The sequence below is a fragment of the Cnephaeus nilssonii genome, assembly GCF_951640355.1.
Source record: "Cnephaeus nilssonii genome assembly, chromosome: 10".
In the NCBI taxonomy this organism is placed as follows: Eukaryota; Metazoa; Chordata; class Mammalia; order Chiroptera; family Vespertilionidae; genus Cnephaeus; species Cnephaeus nilssonii.
Window position 1 is genome coordinate 2,951,119 of NC_137081.1, and position 16,112 is coordinate 2,967,230.

Consider the following 16,112-nt stretch of genomic DNA (forward strand, 5'->3'; position numbering starts at 1 on the left):
ACGCCTCTGCTTCTGTAGGCGTCGAAGAGAATCCTGGGAAACCCCAGCTATGGTGAGGAAGGACTGAGAAGTTCAGCTCCTGTGACCTGGTCTTTGAGAGCCATTCCTTGACTGGCCACTCAAACTTCTTTGTGAAGCACCTGTTATATGAGTTGGTATTGAATGGTCACTCACAAATGCCAGTAGCTTTGTGACAGGAGCCAAGGAAAGGTTAACACATGATGTAAGGAGAGTCGATTGGTGTGCCTTTGCTGCTGGTGTGTGTGTGTATGGGGGGGACTGGCATCTTTTTATTCTTATTGTTTTATCCACCAACTTAGTTATCTCACACTAAAGGGTTTAAAAAATTGTAGCTCTGCCCTAGCTGGTTTGGCTCGGTGGATAGAGCATTGGCCTGTGGACTGAAGGGTCCCAGGTTCGATTCCGGTCAAGGGCATGTACCTTGGTTGCAGACTCCCGGCCCTGGTTGGGGGCATGTGGGAGGCAACCACTCTGTGTCTCTCTCACATCCGTGTTTCTCTCTGTCTCTCCCCCTCCCTTCCTCTCTCTCTAAAAATCAATGGAAAAAAACATGTTCGGTTGAGGATTCATTATAGGCCACTGACTAAATTTGCACACTTATTTCATCAAAGGGAGGATAATCGTCGACTACTTTTCCCAGCTCTCTCATAAAAAGTCAAGTGTATGACCTATTTCACCCCCAAATCTGAGAGGGAAGTTGATTCAGGGAGCACAGCTGTCCAGACTTCCGTGCTTGTCTTACAAGTAGGAGAACGGGGGAGGGTTTTTGGATTTCTGGACGGCTTTTGCATTCTTTTAAAAGCAGAGGACCAGACAGAACTGGAGTGAAAACACGGGCAGGAGTTTCTGATTATCAACAGGATCGCGAGAAGGTTGCCTGCTCACGTGTAAGAGCAAGAACCGCACGTCTCCCGTTGTCCTTGGTGCCCAGAGGGGATGTTACCGACCCAGGCCCCTCTGTGGACTGTTTCCTGTGGCCAGTTTCCTTCCCAGGAAAGGATGTGGACCCTCCCACGTACATGACAGTGGGAAACAGGGTATTTCGAGGAGCTGCGTTCCACGGCCGCCCTGGACGGTGTTGGAGCAGACAGGCCGAGCGGCTTCCGTTCTTCTGCTTTCGGTCGAGCCTTTTTTTACCGCAGGCCTTCCTGCTCTCCCTTCAGTCAATGCCCTGAGCTGCTTTCCAGGATGCACTGCCCATATCTAATCAGCCTCAGAGAGCAATAAGGAAGCCCAATTGGAGAAGCCTTTCACATCTGCCCCGCAGTGCCAACCAGCACACCCTCAGAAGAGCTTCAGAGCATCCTGACTGAGGCCAGCCCTGGCTTTCTGATCTCAGGAGACTCCAAGTTTTGGGGAAACCCTGAGATTTTAAAAAGAAAAGTGGAAACCCTATTATTGGGAGATTCTGTGTGTGCCCAAGCCTTCCCACTTAAGAGAATAGCTGCTAAAATTACATTTGATCTAAAACTATAGCAACCACGCGTTTGTTATTTCTGGGGTCACATAAATGCGTAGCCCATCTTTCTCTACGCGGCAGCCCTGCGATTGGTTGCCGACATGGACTCAAAGACCCATCCAAGGGTCTTTGCAACCATTTGGTGAGGTTTCAGGCCTTTAATGATTCATCTTTTTAAAAAAATATATATTTTATTGGTTTTTTACCGAGAGGAAGAGAGAGGGATAGAGAGTTAGAAACATTGATGAGAGAGAAACATCGATCAGCTGCCTCCTGCACACCTCCTACTGGGGATGTGCCCGCAACCAAGGTACATGCCCTTGACCGGAATCGAACCTGGGACCCTTCAGTCCGCAGGCCGACGCTCTATCCACTGAGCCAAGCTAATGATTCATCTTTAAGACATGATATCAAAACCTATGTTAGAAGTTACTGTTGAATCTCAATGAATTTTGAATAAATTCCTTTTAGTTCTTGGCATGTTTTTGAGTTTTTTCCTTAGTGTTGTTAATGAATAAAAACATATGTCTCTGAAAAGAAATGGCATCGACAGCATCTTTAATAATATATTTAATAATACCACCGTGCCAGCTTTTCTAGTTAAGATCCCAGGCAGGCACTGCCCAGTTCTGAGAGACTGGAATTGTTCTGCCCGGTAAAGCAAATATTTTATTTGACTTCTGTGGAAACTAAATAAGCGTGCATACTACCTTAGTCAGCTAGCCCATATTTCTGGTTAAAAAATAACCTCGTTGAAATGATGCCTGAAACATACGTAAGCCTGAGAGAAGCTGGTGTGATGTCCTCCTGTTAACTGCAGGGCGTGCGATCCAGTGTGAGGGGAAGGTAGTGTTGACTCCATAGGATCTAGTGAGCGAGGGGGTCCGGGACGGGGAGTGTCTGCCGGCCACTGTGACCCCGCCCTGCGGCTGCTGGGTGTGACGCCGCGTTACTTGGAAACAGGGACCCTTCGGGGTGTCGGGGTGTTGCTGCTGCAGATCAGGAGGTGGAGCGTGTTAGACCAGGGCGGGTTCTTTCGTCACGTCACCCGACTGTTCGAGTCCCCATCCATCCCAGGAATCGAGTTTTTCCGGTTTGGCCGGTGAGGCCAGTACTATTCCTGGCCCGGCCTGGGCTGAGCGCTGCTCTGAAAGGCTCTCCGGTGGCTCTTTCCTGGCTTTGCCAGTGTCTGCACCTGCTCTGCTGATCGGTGCTCTTGAATGCTTGAGGGCAACTCCTGCAGGACCCCATCCTCTCTCTCCTCCCCGTCCTCTCTCTCCTCCCTGTCCTCTCTCCCCTCCCTGATCCTCTCTCCTCCCCGTCCTCTCTCCTCCCCGTCCTCTCTCCCCCCCGCCCCCCCCCCCCCCGTCCTCTCTCCCCTCCCTGATCCTCTCTCCTCCCCGTCCTCTCTCTCCTCCCCGTCCTCTCTCCCCTCCCCGTCCTCTCTCCTCCCTGGTCCTCACCTCTGGACCTCCAGCCGCCTCGGGCCCCCAGACTGTCCACTCCACCTCCTCACCCCAGGGCCCCTCCTCTGCCTGAGGCCTTCAAACCCTACCCAGGCAGTAAGCGGGGCTCCTCCTTCTCCCTCCTCGCAGGTTGCTGTCCTTGCTGCTGATGTCCAGTATCTTGGGGACAATAAATTCCCATGTTTTGTCCAGGTTTTGGTTGTCCAGGAGCAGACTAATGTCAGATTAAGTCTTAAATTTATATTAATCCTTCAGTTCAACTTTCCAGAGCACAGGCTAGGAGTCTCTGATGATAGCACCTCCACGCGGATTGTTTCTCAGGGAGCAAGTCCCTGACTCAGCCTACCAGAACCGCGTGGTTTCTCATCCCTCCCGTTTGTGAGCCTGTCGTGTTACCACCTTTTTATTACATTTAAAGCAGCTAAAGATTTAAATCCACACACTGTGCAGCTGCTCTCCATCAAAATGACGACCAACTCCCCCCACACCCGTTATCTCTACTCTCCCCTCCCTCCCAACAAATGGTGACGATCTAATGATGAGGCATTGTGAATGGAAAACAAACGGGAATTATATGTGAAAATGCATAAAACTTGTTACATCCCTTTGTTAAGAACCCCGCCTGTAGAATGCCAGGCACTGGACATAATCTAAGATACATAAAAAGCTGTATCTCCAACAATGTTCATCATGTTGCTAATTATAATGAAAAAAGTGGGAAATAATCTTAATGTCAATATAGGTGCCCAATACCCAAAATACATAAAGAGCTCTTACAACTCAACAGCAAAAAAATCCAAAACCCAAAAAACAACCTGACCATCGAGTTTGAAACAGCTAGCAGAGGATCGGAACCGTCATTTCTCCAGAGAAGATACACAAATGGCCAATAAACCGAAAAGAAAAAAGGAAAAGATGCTCAGAAGTCACTGGGGAATGCAAATCCGAACCCCGGGAGACACCCCCCCCCCCCCCCCCGCTGCTGTGGTTATAAACAACACGGACCGTAACGAGAAAGCCGGGCTCTTGTGCGTGTCGGGCGCGGAGAAGGGCGCGGCGCCTGGACAGCTGGGCGGCCCTCGGCGTTTAACCACTGGGACGCCGTAAGCGTCTGTAGACGCAGCGGTGGGCCTTTTCACTGACATTCAAAACACCGAGGCAGTTAACCGGTTAACGGATTATTACCCACAGGACCTAGTAACCCCGCTTCTGGGAGCTCATCCCCGGGAACACAGCGGGGACTCAGACACCGGCACCCAGCGGTCAGAGCAGCGGTGCTCACAGCAGCCGGAAGGCGGCTACAACCCAAAGGCCCACCGCCAGGCGGTGAACCAAACGTGTCCCCCGTGCACCGGAGTGTGAGCCTCAGAGGGAAGGCATTCGGGACGCCCTGCAGCACGGAGGGACTCTGGCGACATTGTACTAAGGCAGTGGTCGGCAAACTCATTAGTCAACAGAGCCAAGTATCAACAGCACAACGATTGACATTTCTTTGGAGAGCCACATTTTTTAAACTTAAACTTCTTCTAACGCCACTTCTTCAAAACAGACTCGCCCAGGCCATGGTATTTTGTGCAAGAGCCACACTCAAGGGGCCAAAGAGCCGCATGTGGCTCGAGAGCCGCAGTTTGCCGACCACGGTGCTAAGGGGAGTGAGCGGGCACAGAAGGACCAGCGCTGCGGGGCCCGCTTACACGAGGCACCGAGCGCACTCACATTCTCAGCGACGGAAAGCAGGATGGGGGCCCGGCCCGTGTGGCTCAGGGGTTGAGCGTCGACCCAGGAACCAGGAGGTCACAGTTCGATTCCCAGTCAGGGCACATGCCTGGATTTCCGGCTCTATCCCCAGTGGGGGGTGTGCAGGAGGCAGCCGATCGACTAGTCTCTCTCATCATTGATGTTTCTATCTCTCCCCCTCTCTCTTCCTCTCTGAAATCCATAAAAATATATATTTTTTTAAAAAAAGAAAGAAAGTAGGATGGGGTGCCCAGGGCCTGGGGCAGTTCCTGTTGGATGGGGAAGTTTCAGTTTGGGCTGAAGTTGTGGAGATGGAGGGTGGTGAAGGCTGCACAGCAGTGTGAATGTACTAATGCCACGAAGGATGCACTTGAAAACGGTGCCGGTAAACCCTACGTTACGCATGGGTAAACAGAACGTCTCTCTCACAGATAGATGTGTGTGACCTAAGTGAGGGGCTCCTGTTTGGAAGGGGCCTGAGGCTGCTGCTCACCCGTCCCTCCCCCTGCAGGCGTGACGCACGCGGCCATCTGGGCGGCCTGCATCTCCTACCTGAGCGCCGCGGTGCCCCCCGAGCTGCGCACGTCGGCGCAGGGCATCCTGCAGGGCCTGCACCTGGGCCTGGGGCGAGGCTGCGGGGCCATGATCGGAGGCGTGCTGGTCAACTACTTTGGTAAGAACGGCTTTCTTCCTCCCTTTCTTCTGGGGGGACACGTACGATTTTTCAGTGACCCCTCCGTGAACTCTGATTGCTCCTGAAGACGGCAGAGGCGGGCTCCGGGGCACAGTCCCTCCGGCTCTCGTGGGTCGTGACTGCACACCGTGTCGTGAGGGCGAGGGCAGCGCTGTCACCGGGCGCGCCCCGACCACAGCCAGGGCGAGGCCACACCCGCCTCAGGGGCCCAGCGAGGCCTGAGCACAGGGCCGTGGTTCGCAGTCCGCGCCCCGGACGCCGCCGGGAACGCCCAGCGGAGAAACCCACCGTCGTTAGTCCACGCTGAGATTCGAACCGGGACACCCGCCTGTGCCGGCTCACGTGTCCGCCCCGTCGGACGCCCTTCGGAAACGCCGGGCTGGGCCGGCTCATGTGTCCGCCCCGTCGGACGCCCCTCGGAAACGCCGGGCTGGGCCGGGATGAGGTCCTCTGCTCCGGGCCCCACCGCTCAGGCCTGTGCGGGAGGGGGGCAGGGCGGCCTGGGTTTGGCGCTGCCTGAGCTCCAGCCACATGAACAGGGCGGCGCAGTCAGGTCGGCGTCCTCACGGCGGGGAGAGCACCAGGAGTTTGATGGTGAAGGCTCTCAGTCGTTCATAAACGCAGTTTTAACATTTGACCATGACAGGCCCAGTGCCAGCACCTGGGCCCCCTGACACCCCCTGGGCCCCCTGACACCCCCCGGGCCCCCTGACACCCCCTGGACCCCCCGACACCCCTCTGGGCCCCCTGACACCCCCTGGACCCCCTGACACCCCTCTGGGCCCCCTGACACCCCCCGGGCCCCCTGACACCCCCCTGGGCCCCCTGACACCTCCCTGGGCCCCCTGGGCCCCCTGACACCTCCCTGGGCCCCCTGACACCTCGCTGGGTCCCCTGAAACCCCCTGGGCCCACTGACACCCCCCCTGGACCCCCTGACACCCCCTGGGCCCCTTGACACCCCCCTGGGCCCCCTGACACCTCCCTGGGCCCCCTGACACCCCCTGGGCCCCCTGACACCCCCTGGGCCCCTTGACACCCCCCTGGGCCCCCTGACACCCCCTGGGCCCCTTGACACCCCCCTGGGCCCCCTGACACCCCCCCTGGGTCATGTGTGTCCCATTCTATGACGCTGTGGCCATCTGCCGCCACCTGTTCATCCCACGCTCTGCTGCCTTGTCCTGAACTTGCAGCGAACGCTGAGTTTTGGGGAAGGGCTGCCTGCCTTCCCTGGGGCTCCCCTAGAGCTCGGCTTGTTTCCACAGGGGCTGCTGCCACCTTCCGGGGAATCGGCATGGGCTGCCTGGTGATCCTCCTGCTCTTCGCCCTGATCCAGTGGCTGGCAGTGCCGGACGAGGAAGAAGGTAGACCTGCCCGTGCTTTCCTGGGGTCTACAGGGTGAAGCCACGGGAACCCACACGGGCCCCGCGGAGCCCAGAGGTGGGGAGAGGCCCGGGGACTGGGCTCCCCGGTGCTCCCAGGGACTCCTGCGGACTGCGGACTGCGGGGTGGGGGCGGGGCGGGGCGGGGGGAGCCACCACGGTGCTGAAAAGAAGAGTGGTCATTCGGGCAGCCGGGCGTGTTGTGTTGTTTATTGGAAGCCTTGGTTTTACGTTTCTCTCGTACTCTGAAGGTACGTAAAATGTAAACCCAGTAGACGGAAGGCTACACAGTAAGTGTGCTACTAGGGATAAGACGTACTATTGATCTCCATGATTTTACCTTCCTTCGAAAAAAAGGCTCGAAACCTTCACTTTGAAGTTTTCCCTCAATTCGGTATGGCTTCATTAAGACTGTTATACAGAAAGACACTTACAGCAGCTATAATGTTTACATGAGAACAAATTTCCAACTTAAAAAAATGTTTTTATTGATTTGGGAGAGGGAGAGAGAGACAGAAACATCAATGATGAGAATCCCTGATGGGCTGCCTCCTGCATGCCCCCCACTGGGGATCGAGCCTGAAACCCCAGGCATGTGCCCTGACTGGGAATCGAACCCTGACCTCCTGGTTCATAGGTTGATGCTCAACCACTGAGCACACAAGCTGGGCAGTTTTCAACTTTTTTAAATCAACGTCTTTCCTTTTTCTTTAACGAAGGCCCCAGTAGAGGAGACATTCCCGCTCAGCCTCAGGTCCGCTCAGGCCTCATCTTTGGGGTCCTCTCCTCGGAGTGGCGTTTGCCTCAGGCCCCTGAGGGGCCTCTGTTAGGAACGCCAGCTCTTACAGAAACTCCGGGGGCAGATCTTAATTTCAGCCAGCTCTCCAGAAAGGGAGACCAGTGCTAGGTCTTCTCATGCTGTTCTTTCTGACCTTCACGGGCTCACGCCTCCCACCAGCCTGGGTCTCAGGCCTGCGTCGAGGCCGATGAAGGCAGCCGTCCCAGGCCTTTCCGTTTTGATGCTTACTTTAAGGGGCAGGCCTGTGCGTGGGCCTGAGCCCCCCGTGCTGAACCCGGTGCCCACAGAGGTGATAGCTAAGGTGGACGAACAAGACATTTCGTAAACAAGTAGACGTTAGGTCGATTAAGTCCTGCAAGAGACCCTGGAAGATGAACCTCACACTCCTTTGCTCTTTGATGAAAACTTACTCGGGAAGAAAGACCAGTACTAGCTGGTCCCCTCAATGTCAATACAGGTGCCCGTAAGGGGTCAGCACCCAAAGTCCATAAAGAACTCCCACAACGCGGCGGCGAGTCCGCCGAGCAGCAGCCCCGGGACACGGCGCTTGGGGCTGCCACCGCGCTGCGGGGTCGGGGTCGCCCGCTTATGCCTGTGTTTGTTCAAGGACGTAGAAAACGCTGCACAATGACTCGAACGTCACTTTCTCTCCAGACAAGACCATGCTGGCGGAGAGGATCCCGGTTCCATCCAGTCCTGTCCCCATAGCAACCATCGACTTGGTACAGCAGCAGCCGGAGGACGTCCTGCCGCGCGTGGAGCCGCGCCTCCCGCCCAAGAAGACCAAGCACCAGGAGGAGCAGGAGGACGCCAGCAAGCCCGCCTGGGGCGTCAGCGCCTCCCCCTGGGTGACCTTCGTCTACGCCCTCTACCAGGTCAAAGAGATGATGCAGCTTGCCAGGGAGAGCCACTCCTCGGAGATCCAGCCTCTGCAGGTATACTGCGCCCCTCAGCCGCCTCCTCCCCTGCTGCCTCCTCCCTGGGCAGGCCTCCTCCCCTGCCGGCCTCCTCCCTGGGCAGGCCTCCTCCCCTGCCGGCCTCCTCCCTGGGCAGGCCTCCTCCCCTGCCGGCCTCCTCCCCTGGGCAGGCCTCCTCCCCTGCCGGCCTCCTCCCTGGGCAGGCCTCCTCCCCTGCCAGCCTCCTCCCTGGGCAGGCCTCCTCCCCTGCCGGCCTCCTCCCCTGGGCAGGCCTCCTCCCCTGCCGGCCTCCTCCCTGGGCAGGCCTCCTCCCCTGCCGGCCTCCTCCCTGGGCAGGCCTCCTCCCCTGCCGGCCTCCTCCCCTGGGCAGGCCTCCTCCCCTGCCGGCCTCCTCCCTGGGCAGGCCTCCTCCCCTGCTGCCTCCTCCCTGGGCAGGCCTCCTCCCCTGCCGGCCTCCTCCCCTGGGCAGGCCTCCTCCCCTGCCGGCCTCCTCCCTGGGCAGGCCTCCTCCCCTGCCGGCCTCCTCCCTGGGCAGGCCTCCTCCCCTGGGCAGGCCTCCCTCCTCTGCCGGCCTCCTCTCTGGGCCGGCCTCCTCCCTGGGCAGGCCTCCTCCCCTGCTGCCTCCCTCCCTGGGCAGGCCTCTGTCAGCGGTGCGGCTGCGGGTTTGCGTCTGCGGGAGGTCTGCGGTGGGCTCGCTGCCGTGACAGGCGCGTAGCGGAGGTGTGTGCCGCGTCCCAGAGGTGTGCCTGCCGGAGCCGAAGCACGCCTTCTGGTTTTGTGTTAATTCCCAGCATCCATGGCTCTGCGGTTCCGAGATGCTGTGGGCGCGGCTGCGGAGCGGGCCCGGGGTGTCGGGGAGCCGTGGTCATGCTGACCTCTGGCTGCGAGGACATGCACTCGGGGAAGGGTCGGTCTGCCGGGGCCTCCGTGACAAGGAAAAGGGTGATGTTCTTGCCTGAGAAGCGTGGTCTCTCCTGAGGGGAGTCGACTGCGGTCGATAAAACTGGGGTAGCTGACGGCTCCAGCCCGCCTTTGGGGTGCTGAGTGTGCCGTCTGGGGCAGCCTGGCCGCGGCGATGAGCCCGCCTCCGTGTCGGCGCCTCCCTGCCTTTCGCTCGGGTCAGTCCCGGCAGCGGCATGTGGAGCGTGGCTTCGGGGGGCACAGAGGAGAAGAAAAGGGCGAGGACTGAAAAAGGAAGAGCGACTGGGCAGCTTCCTTTTCAGAGATCGGAACCATCCTCATCACACCCGTGAGCCGGCACCCAACGTCTGTAATTTTTTAAAAAATATATTTTATTGATTTTTTACAGAGAGGAAGGGAGAGGGATAGAGAGCTAGAAACATCGATGAGAGAGAAACATCGATCAGCTGCCTCCTACACACTCCCTACTGGGGATGAGCCTGCAACCAAGGTACATGCCCTTGACCGGACTTGAACCTGGGACCCTTCAGTCCGCAGACCGACGCTCTATCCACTGAGCCAAACCGGTTTCGGCACGTCTCTGTAATTTAAACCAGACGCCTCGGCCCTGACTTGAGGCCGGGACGTGAGTGAGGCCGGGATGTGAGTGAGGCCGGGGTGTGAGGCCGGGACGTGAGTGAGGCCGGGACGTGAGTGAGGCCGGGACGTGAGTGAGGCCGGGATGAGGCCGGGACGCGAGGCCGGGGGGAGGACGGCGTTGGCGGAGGCCGTTTTCGCTGCTCGGGCACTCGCTCCTCGTTCTCATGGGAGCGCCTGAGGCTGCAGGCCGTCCCTCTGTGGCGTGTTCACAGTTCCTGCAGTAAAAGCTGCTGGTCTGGCTCCGTCTTGGGAAGAAGCCATCACTAAGATGTCTTCCATTTTGGAATCAATCGCAGAAGTAAAGCTTTCTGTGGGCGCCCAGCTGTGAAGGGAGAGCCGTGTGGTCGGTTTAAGGCGCGTGGCCTGGTGGTAGAGCGAGCGTGGCCTGGCCGCGGCAGCGAGTGTCCCCCCTCCCGGGTGCTGTGCTGCGTGGGGTCCCCCCCTCCCGGGCGCTGTGCAGCGTGGGGTCCCCCCACTCCCGGGTGCTGTGCAGCGTGGGGTCCTCCCAATCCCGGGCGATGTGCAGCGTGGGGTCCCCCCCCTCCCGGGTGCTGTGCAGCGTGGGGTCCCCCCCTCCCGGGTGCTGTGCAGCATGGGGTCCCCCCTCCCGGGTGCTGTGCAGCGTGGGGTCCCCCCCCTCCCGGGTGCTGTGCAGCGTGGGGTCTCCCCGCTCCCGGGTCACTGTGAGCGGCACTTCGGGACCCCCAGCGGGCAGGCCCCTCCCTGCAGGACCTCCTTCCCTGCGTCTCGGGAGGAGGGGGGGTCCTCTTCCGTGAGGCCAGCGGGTGCTCGGGTGAACTGCGGGGTCTCAGCAGGAGCCCCCGCCATCTGTGCGGACACAGCCGCGCCCCGGTAGTGGCGGGCGGGTGTAGTGACGGTCCTCTGCCCACGGGCCGTCCGCTCACGGTGTTTGTGTTTTCCATGCGGCTCTGGCAGTTGCACCCGGGAAGAGAGATGAAAGGTAAGCCCTTCTCTCCTCCCCACTCCTGCCCGCGTGGTCCCCGGAGGCCTCCCGGGCCCGCACCTCCCGGGGAAGCGTGGGGAAAGGGTGCTGGGTGGCGTTGCTGGCACCATAGCCGCCTCCTTCTCCTCCTCCCAGGGGACCAGTGAGAACCGGGGAGACTCTCCCGCTGCCGGAGCCCGGCCCGGCCCACGTGACATCCCCGCCAGCGCGCCCGGGAGCCAGCCGTCCCCGCCATCGCCTTCGCCATCAGCCGCATCCCCCACGCAGAGCAGCCCCGCCCAGCCCGGCTCCCGCCCGCGTGCCGAGGGGGGTGGGGGCGCGCAGGCCCTGCCCGCCACTGGGGGCCCCTGAGGGCCCTGCCCACCTCCCCCTGCACGGAACGGGCCTCGTCGGGACCGGGAGGCGCCGGAGCCCGGCACACGCTCCACCTTGAGCACCCGCGCCACCCGCTTCTGAGTACCTGCCCGTCAGCGCGGGCACACGCCTGGCAGCTACGGCGCCAGCGGGACGAATGGGGCTCCCGGGCTCCCGTTCTGGGCGGGGGGGTAGGGGAGAGGGAGGCCGCAGTCACACCAAGTGGAGGGGGTTCAGTGCGCACGGAGGCGTGTCCCCCTCGTTGTTACCCAGTTACTTGGCTCAGTGCGCACGGAGGAGACCCCGCCTCGCTGTTTCTCGGAAGGAGCGCCGTTAGCATTTGTACGACAGAGGATCCCGCGAGCAGGAACAGCCGCAGCGTCTGTACGTTTAGGAAAAGGAAGGGGAGTCCTGGGAAGCGGCCTCGGGGTCCCTCCGAGCCGGCAGGGACGTCTGTCGGCGAGGAACGCGAGGACAGCAGCGAGTCCCTGAGCAGGGCACCTCCCAGACACCCCGCTCCGTGTCCCGGGCCGAGACCCGGGGAGCTGGCCACGGAGAGGCCGCGCGGCCCGACCGCGCTGTCCAGTTCAGGGATCCAGGCTCGGCGCGGCGGGCGGGTTTTCCTCAATCGCTGAACTCCAAGGGTTTCCTTGAGAAGCAGTACTATTTCCAAATAACAGTATACGATGTAAGTGCCTGGGGCGGGGACCACGAGTAAAATTACGTAACGGGTGGGTCTGCGCTTTGGGGGGGACAGTCAGACACTGGACGTGGCTGTGAATACACCGCTGCTGTGGACACCCCGCTGCTGTGGGGACCACGGCCGCTGGCGCCTGCCAGGCTCGCTGCTGCCAGGGGAGCCGAGGTCACGGGAAGCTGGGAGCCGGGGAAAGGGGGCCGCTAGGGAATGAGGGCCAGTCCCGCGTGGACAGTCGCTGTCGGGGAGCAGAGGGGGGACGGTCAAGAAGCGCCACTCGCTCACTCCCTGGCCCCGTCACACGGGTCCGCGGTAGAGTGAGAGCGCTGCGTGACCTCTGTGTCCGCCAGACTGCATCGGGGGAAGGCATTCCACGCCTGGGTGTCTGGCCCCACAAAACACAGCTTAAAAGATAATAAGGGAAAGAAGTGGAGTTAAGCAAATAGTTATTTTTGCACTTGAACTGAGACGTACTGTACCGTAGGCTATCATGACGCATCGTAAGTGACCTTTCCAAACCCGATGTATTTATTACGCTTATGTGACCACAGAATAAAGGCGCGTGCGGCGGGCGGCCTCGCCCGGGAGTGCACCGTGCGCGCTGACTGATCCGTGTCTCGTGTTTACGGTTCTGGTGTGTTCGCTGGAAAAGCTGCTGCTTGGGGAATGCAGTTGCTATGCCGAGATAAAAATAAATACCATTTTTAAACATTTCCTAAATGGTCACGATGGGCCACACCCACGGAAGAGCTTCCCCTGGAATGAGTCAGAGGGTCCCCGTCCCGGTCCCGTGGCCTATGGGAGCCGTGGCCTCCGGCCGTGGAGCAGACGCCTGCCCCGTGGTCTGTGTGCCGTGCCGTCCTGTCCCCCAGGTGCCACGTAAAACAGATGGATGTGAATTCACATTAACTGTGATTGAGTAACCCCTCCGGAGACTTCCTGCGAATGCCCGGGGCCTCCCGCCCAGGTTGGTAATCACCGCCTTCGTGACCGGCTTCAGACCGTCTCCTGATTGGGGGAGGGCGAACTGGCCACGGGGCGGCTGTGCGTGGCTGCAGAGAGGTGAGCTGCTAACGGTTAGCCATCCTCGAAGCCTGAAGTGGAACAGACCCCTCTCGGGCACGGAGCTCCGTCCGCCCGGGAAAGCCCGACCGCTCACGGAGGCAGCTGTCACCGGCCACGTGCGCGGCCACCGGCTCGGGCTCCCCTCGGATTTGCACTCCCCGATGCGGATGGGGGCGCTGTGGGTGCTGGGCCGCTACTTCAGCAGTGTTTCTCGCAGCCCAGCTGGAGTGAAGCAGAGACTCCTGGGAAAGGGGAACCAGCCCGGCCAGCGTGGCTCAGGGGTTGAACATGGACCCCTGAACTAGGAGGTCACAGTTCAATTCTGGGTCAGGGCACAGCCCGGGTTGGGGCTCAGTGCCCAGGAGGCAGCCGAGCCATGATTCTCTCTCACTGATGTTTCTCTCCCTCTCCCTTCCTCTCTGAGATCAGTAAAAAGTTTTTATTATTATTATTATTTTTAATATGTTTTATTGATTTTTTACAGAGAGGAAGGGAGAGGGATAGAGAGGCAGAAACATCGACGAGAAATATTGATCAGCTGCCTCCTGCATACCCCCCACTGGGCATGTGCCCGCAAGCAAGGTACATGCCCTTGACCGGAATCGAACCTGAGTCCGCAGGCCGACGCTCTATCCACTGAGCCAGACCGGTCAGGGCAGTGAAAAGTTTTTAAAGAGAATTTAGAGAGAAAGGGGACCGCACCCACCGGTCCCCTAATGTGCTGAGGAGGTGATCGGCTCTTCCCTGTCACCGTCCCCGTTCACCAGGCGGTCTCTGGGGCCAACACAGCTCAGATACGGGGTCAAGGTCACAAAGCCAGGCGTCGAGCTCCAACCCGACGCCAGCAGGCAGGTGCCCCAGCACCCTCGCCCCCCAGGATGCATGGGGGCCGCACCTGCTTCGTTTAGAACAAGCCAGAAAGCACCTGGCCTGAACCCCTGCCTCGCGCCTGGGACCGTCCGTGTGGCTGTTTCCACTTGGGAAATTGGCAGGCGCCGAGGAACCCAGCACCTCCCGCTCAGCTCTGTCGGCGGGGAGAGGGTTTGGCAGAGAAAGCTCAGGTTGGAGGGACTGAAGGCCCGTGCCACGGGAGCCAGGAGGGGCGTGGACTGTGTGTGTCCTGGTTAAAAATATTTAATTTTTCTAACTTGCTTTACTAAAGTATTGTTTGTGGTGGATGCGGGGTCGCGGGGAGCGGTCCATCACCCAGGGAGTTGAGAAGCACCGTGTGGACACCCTACGAGGCACACGTGACCGGCCGGTGCACGGCACCAGCAGGTGCAGTTACCCCTGAACGGGTGAGCTGTGGGCCGCTTCCTTGACTGACTGTTTAAAACCAACAAGGAAGCAGCCAGGGCTCGGGCGCCGACACGGGGGCTCCAGTCCTGTGCCCACACTTCGGCTCCGAAGGGTCTTCAGCACCTTCTGCACCGCCGAGTCTCTCCTCACCGCAACATGGACGCGGCACCAGAACGGGAGAGATGTGACGAGGTTCAAACGAAGAGGCGCCCCGAGTGCCCAGGACAGAGCTGACGCCTCCCCTAACCCCGACCCTCCCCCTCTCCATCACTGCTTTTCTGGAAGATGGGCCAAAACCAAACAAACATCCCGTCCCAATTGTTTTTTTAAATATATGTTTTTATTGATTCCAGAGAGGAAGGGAGAGGGAGAGAGAGAGAAAAACATCAATGATGAGAGAGAATCTTGGATCGGCTCCCTCCTGCACACCCCCTACTCGGGATCGAGCCTGCAACCCGGGCATGTGCCCTGCCCAGGAATTGAACCTGGGACCCTTCAGTCCGCAGTCCGACGCTCTATCCACTGAGCAACACCAGCCAGGTTCCCCCCGGAGCAGCTACCCCGCGGAAGGCACCTCCTAAGGTCTCTCCTGGTGAGCGCATCCTCATCCCTCATCTCTGGTGGCTCATTAGGCCGCACATTCAGGGATCAGCAAAAACGTGCCGTTACCGCAAGACAGCGAGGCTCCAGGGCCGCGGGAAGGCTGGATTGTCACACACCTCGGTACACAGCTCGCCACCGAAGGGGCGTTGGGTGTTGGTCGAGAACAAAAGATGCGAAAAGGCGTAGACACCGAGAGGAAAAGGCGCTCGGGGCCTGTGTCAAGGAGGGGCGGTCGTGCCCACACACGGGGTACCGTCACTTCGGCGAGGTTAGGCCCGGGGGTGGGGGTGCATCACGTGTTGGTTGATGACACTGACATGTGAGTGACAGCAACCTTTTCCTTCCTGCTCACCAAGCAGGCTCTTACCGTGTCTGACCCCTGTAGGTTGCCTTCTGAGAGGGGTCTGCTGGTCCTATGGGTTCAACCGTCTATCCTCACGCGGTCTCACGGCTGCTGGGGACCGCACCTGGGCAGACCACGTGGGCTGGCTGCTGTGAGCAAGGTCTTCTTCAGGGCAATGGCAAAGTGAGGGTCCTGGGTCACCGCCCAGGGGCACAGCCACCCGGTTAGCTCGCCAATGTCACACCCAGTGGGGTGGCTCGGGAGGCAGCCGGCTCCTGGCGTCGCCTAAACATACCTCTCGCTGCGGGCTTCTCCGGACCCCACGCCCAGCACGCCAGAACGCACAGGCCCCTCCCACCCGCTGGGCAAAAGGCCGGTTTAACAGCCTGCACTCTCCCTCGGGGACAGTCACATGCAGGGTAATGGAAGGTCCTTCTTCGTCTCTGCACGTCACCTCAGGTTTTAATCGTCCACGTGGTTAGATGTGTGGATGTAACCCATCATCTATTCTAACCTAAAATCTCAAATCTGTGACGTTTCTAGATTTTTTTTTAAAAAGTCAGACATTCAGACATCCTCCTAAAGTCAGACATTCAGACATCCTCAGTACCGGCTAACCACATAACTAATTCACAAAGCCTTTCTGAGACGTGTAAAACGTGTCTTCAAACCTTTCAAAAACGGCGCGTGAATGGCATGCCGTTCCAGCCTGGCCGCCTGCGGACGCTCACCGGCACTGCTTGGTGTCAGAGC

The 16,112-nt window shown here is 59.4% G+C and overlaps 1 protein-coding gene across 1 annotated transcript in view; it reads left to right on the forward strand.

The window, feature by feature from the left end:
• MFSD6 (major facilitator superfamily domain containing 6) overlaps positions 1-15,908 on the forward strand; it is a 38,067-nt gene extending 22,159 nt beyond the window's left edge. The window contains exons 4-7 of the mRNA XM_079782746.1: positions 5,195-5,356; positions 6,642-6,740; positions 8,212-8,492; positions 11,134-15,908. Of these exons, the coding sequence (XP_079638872.1) occupies positions 5,195-5,356; positions 6,642-6,740; positions 8,212-8,492; positions 11,134-11,349 (758 nt within the window). The 3' untranslated portion in view covers positions 11,350-15,908. The remainder of the gene's footprint in view (positions 1-5,194; positions 5,357-6,641; positions 6,741-8,211; positions 8,493-11,133) is intronic.
• The last annotated feature ends 204 nt before the right edge of the window (positions 15,909-16,112 follow it).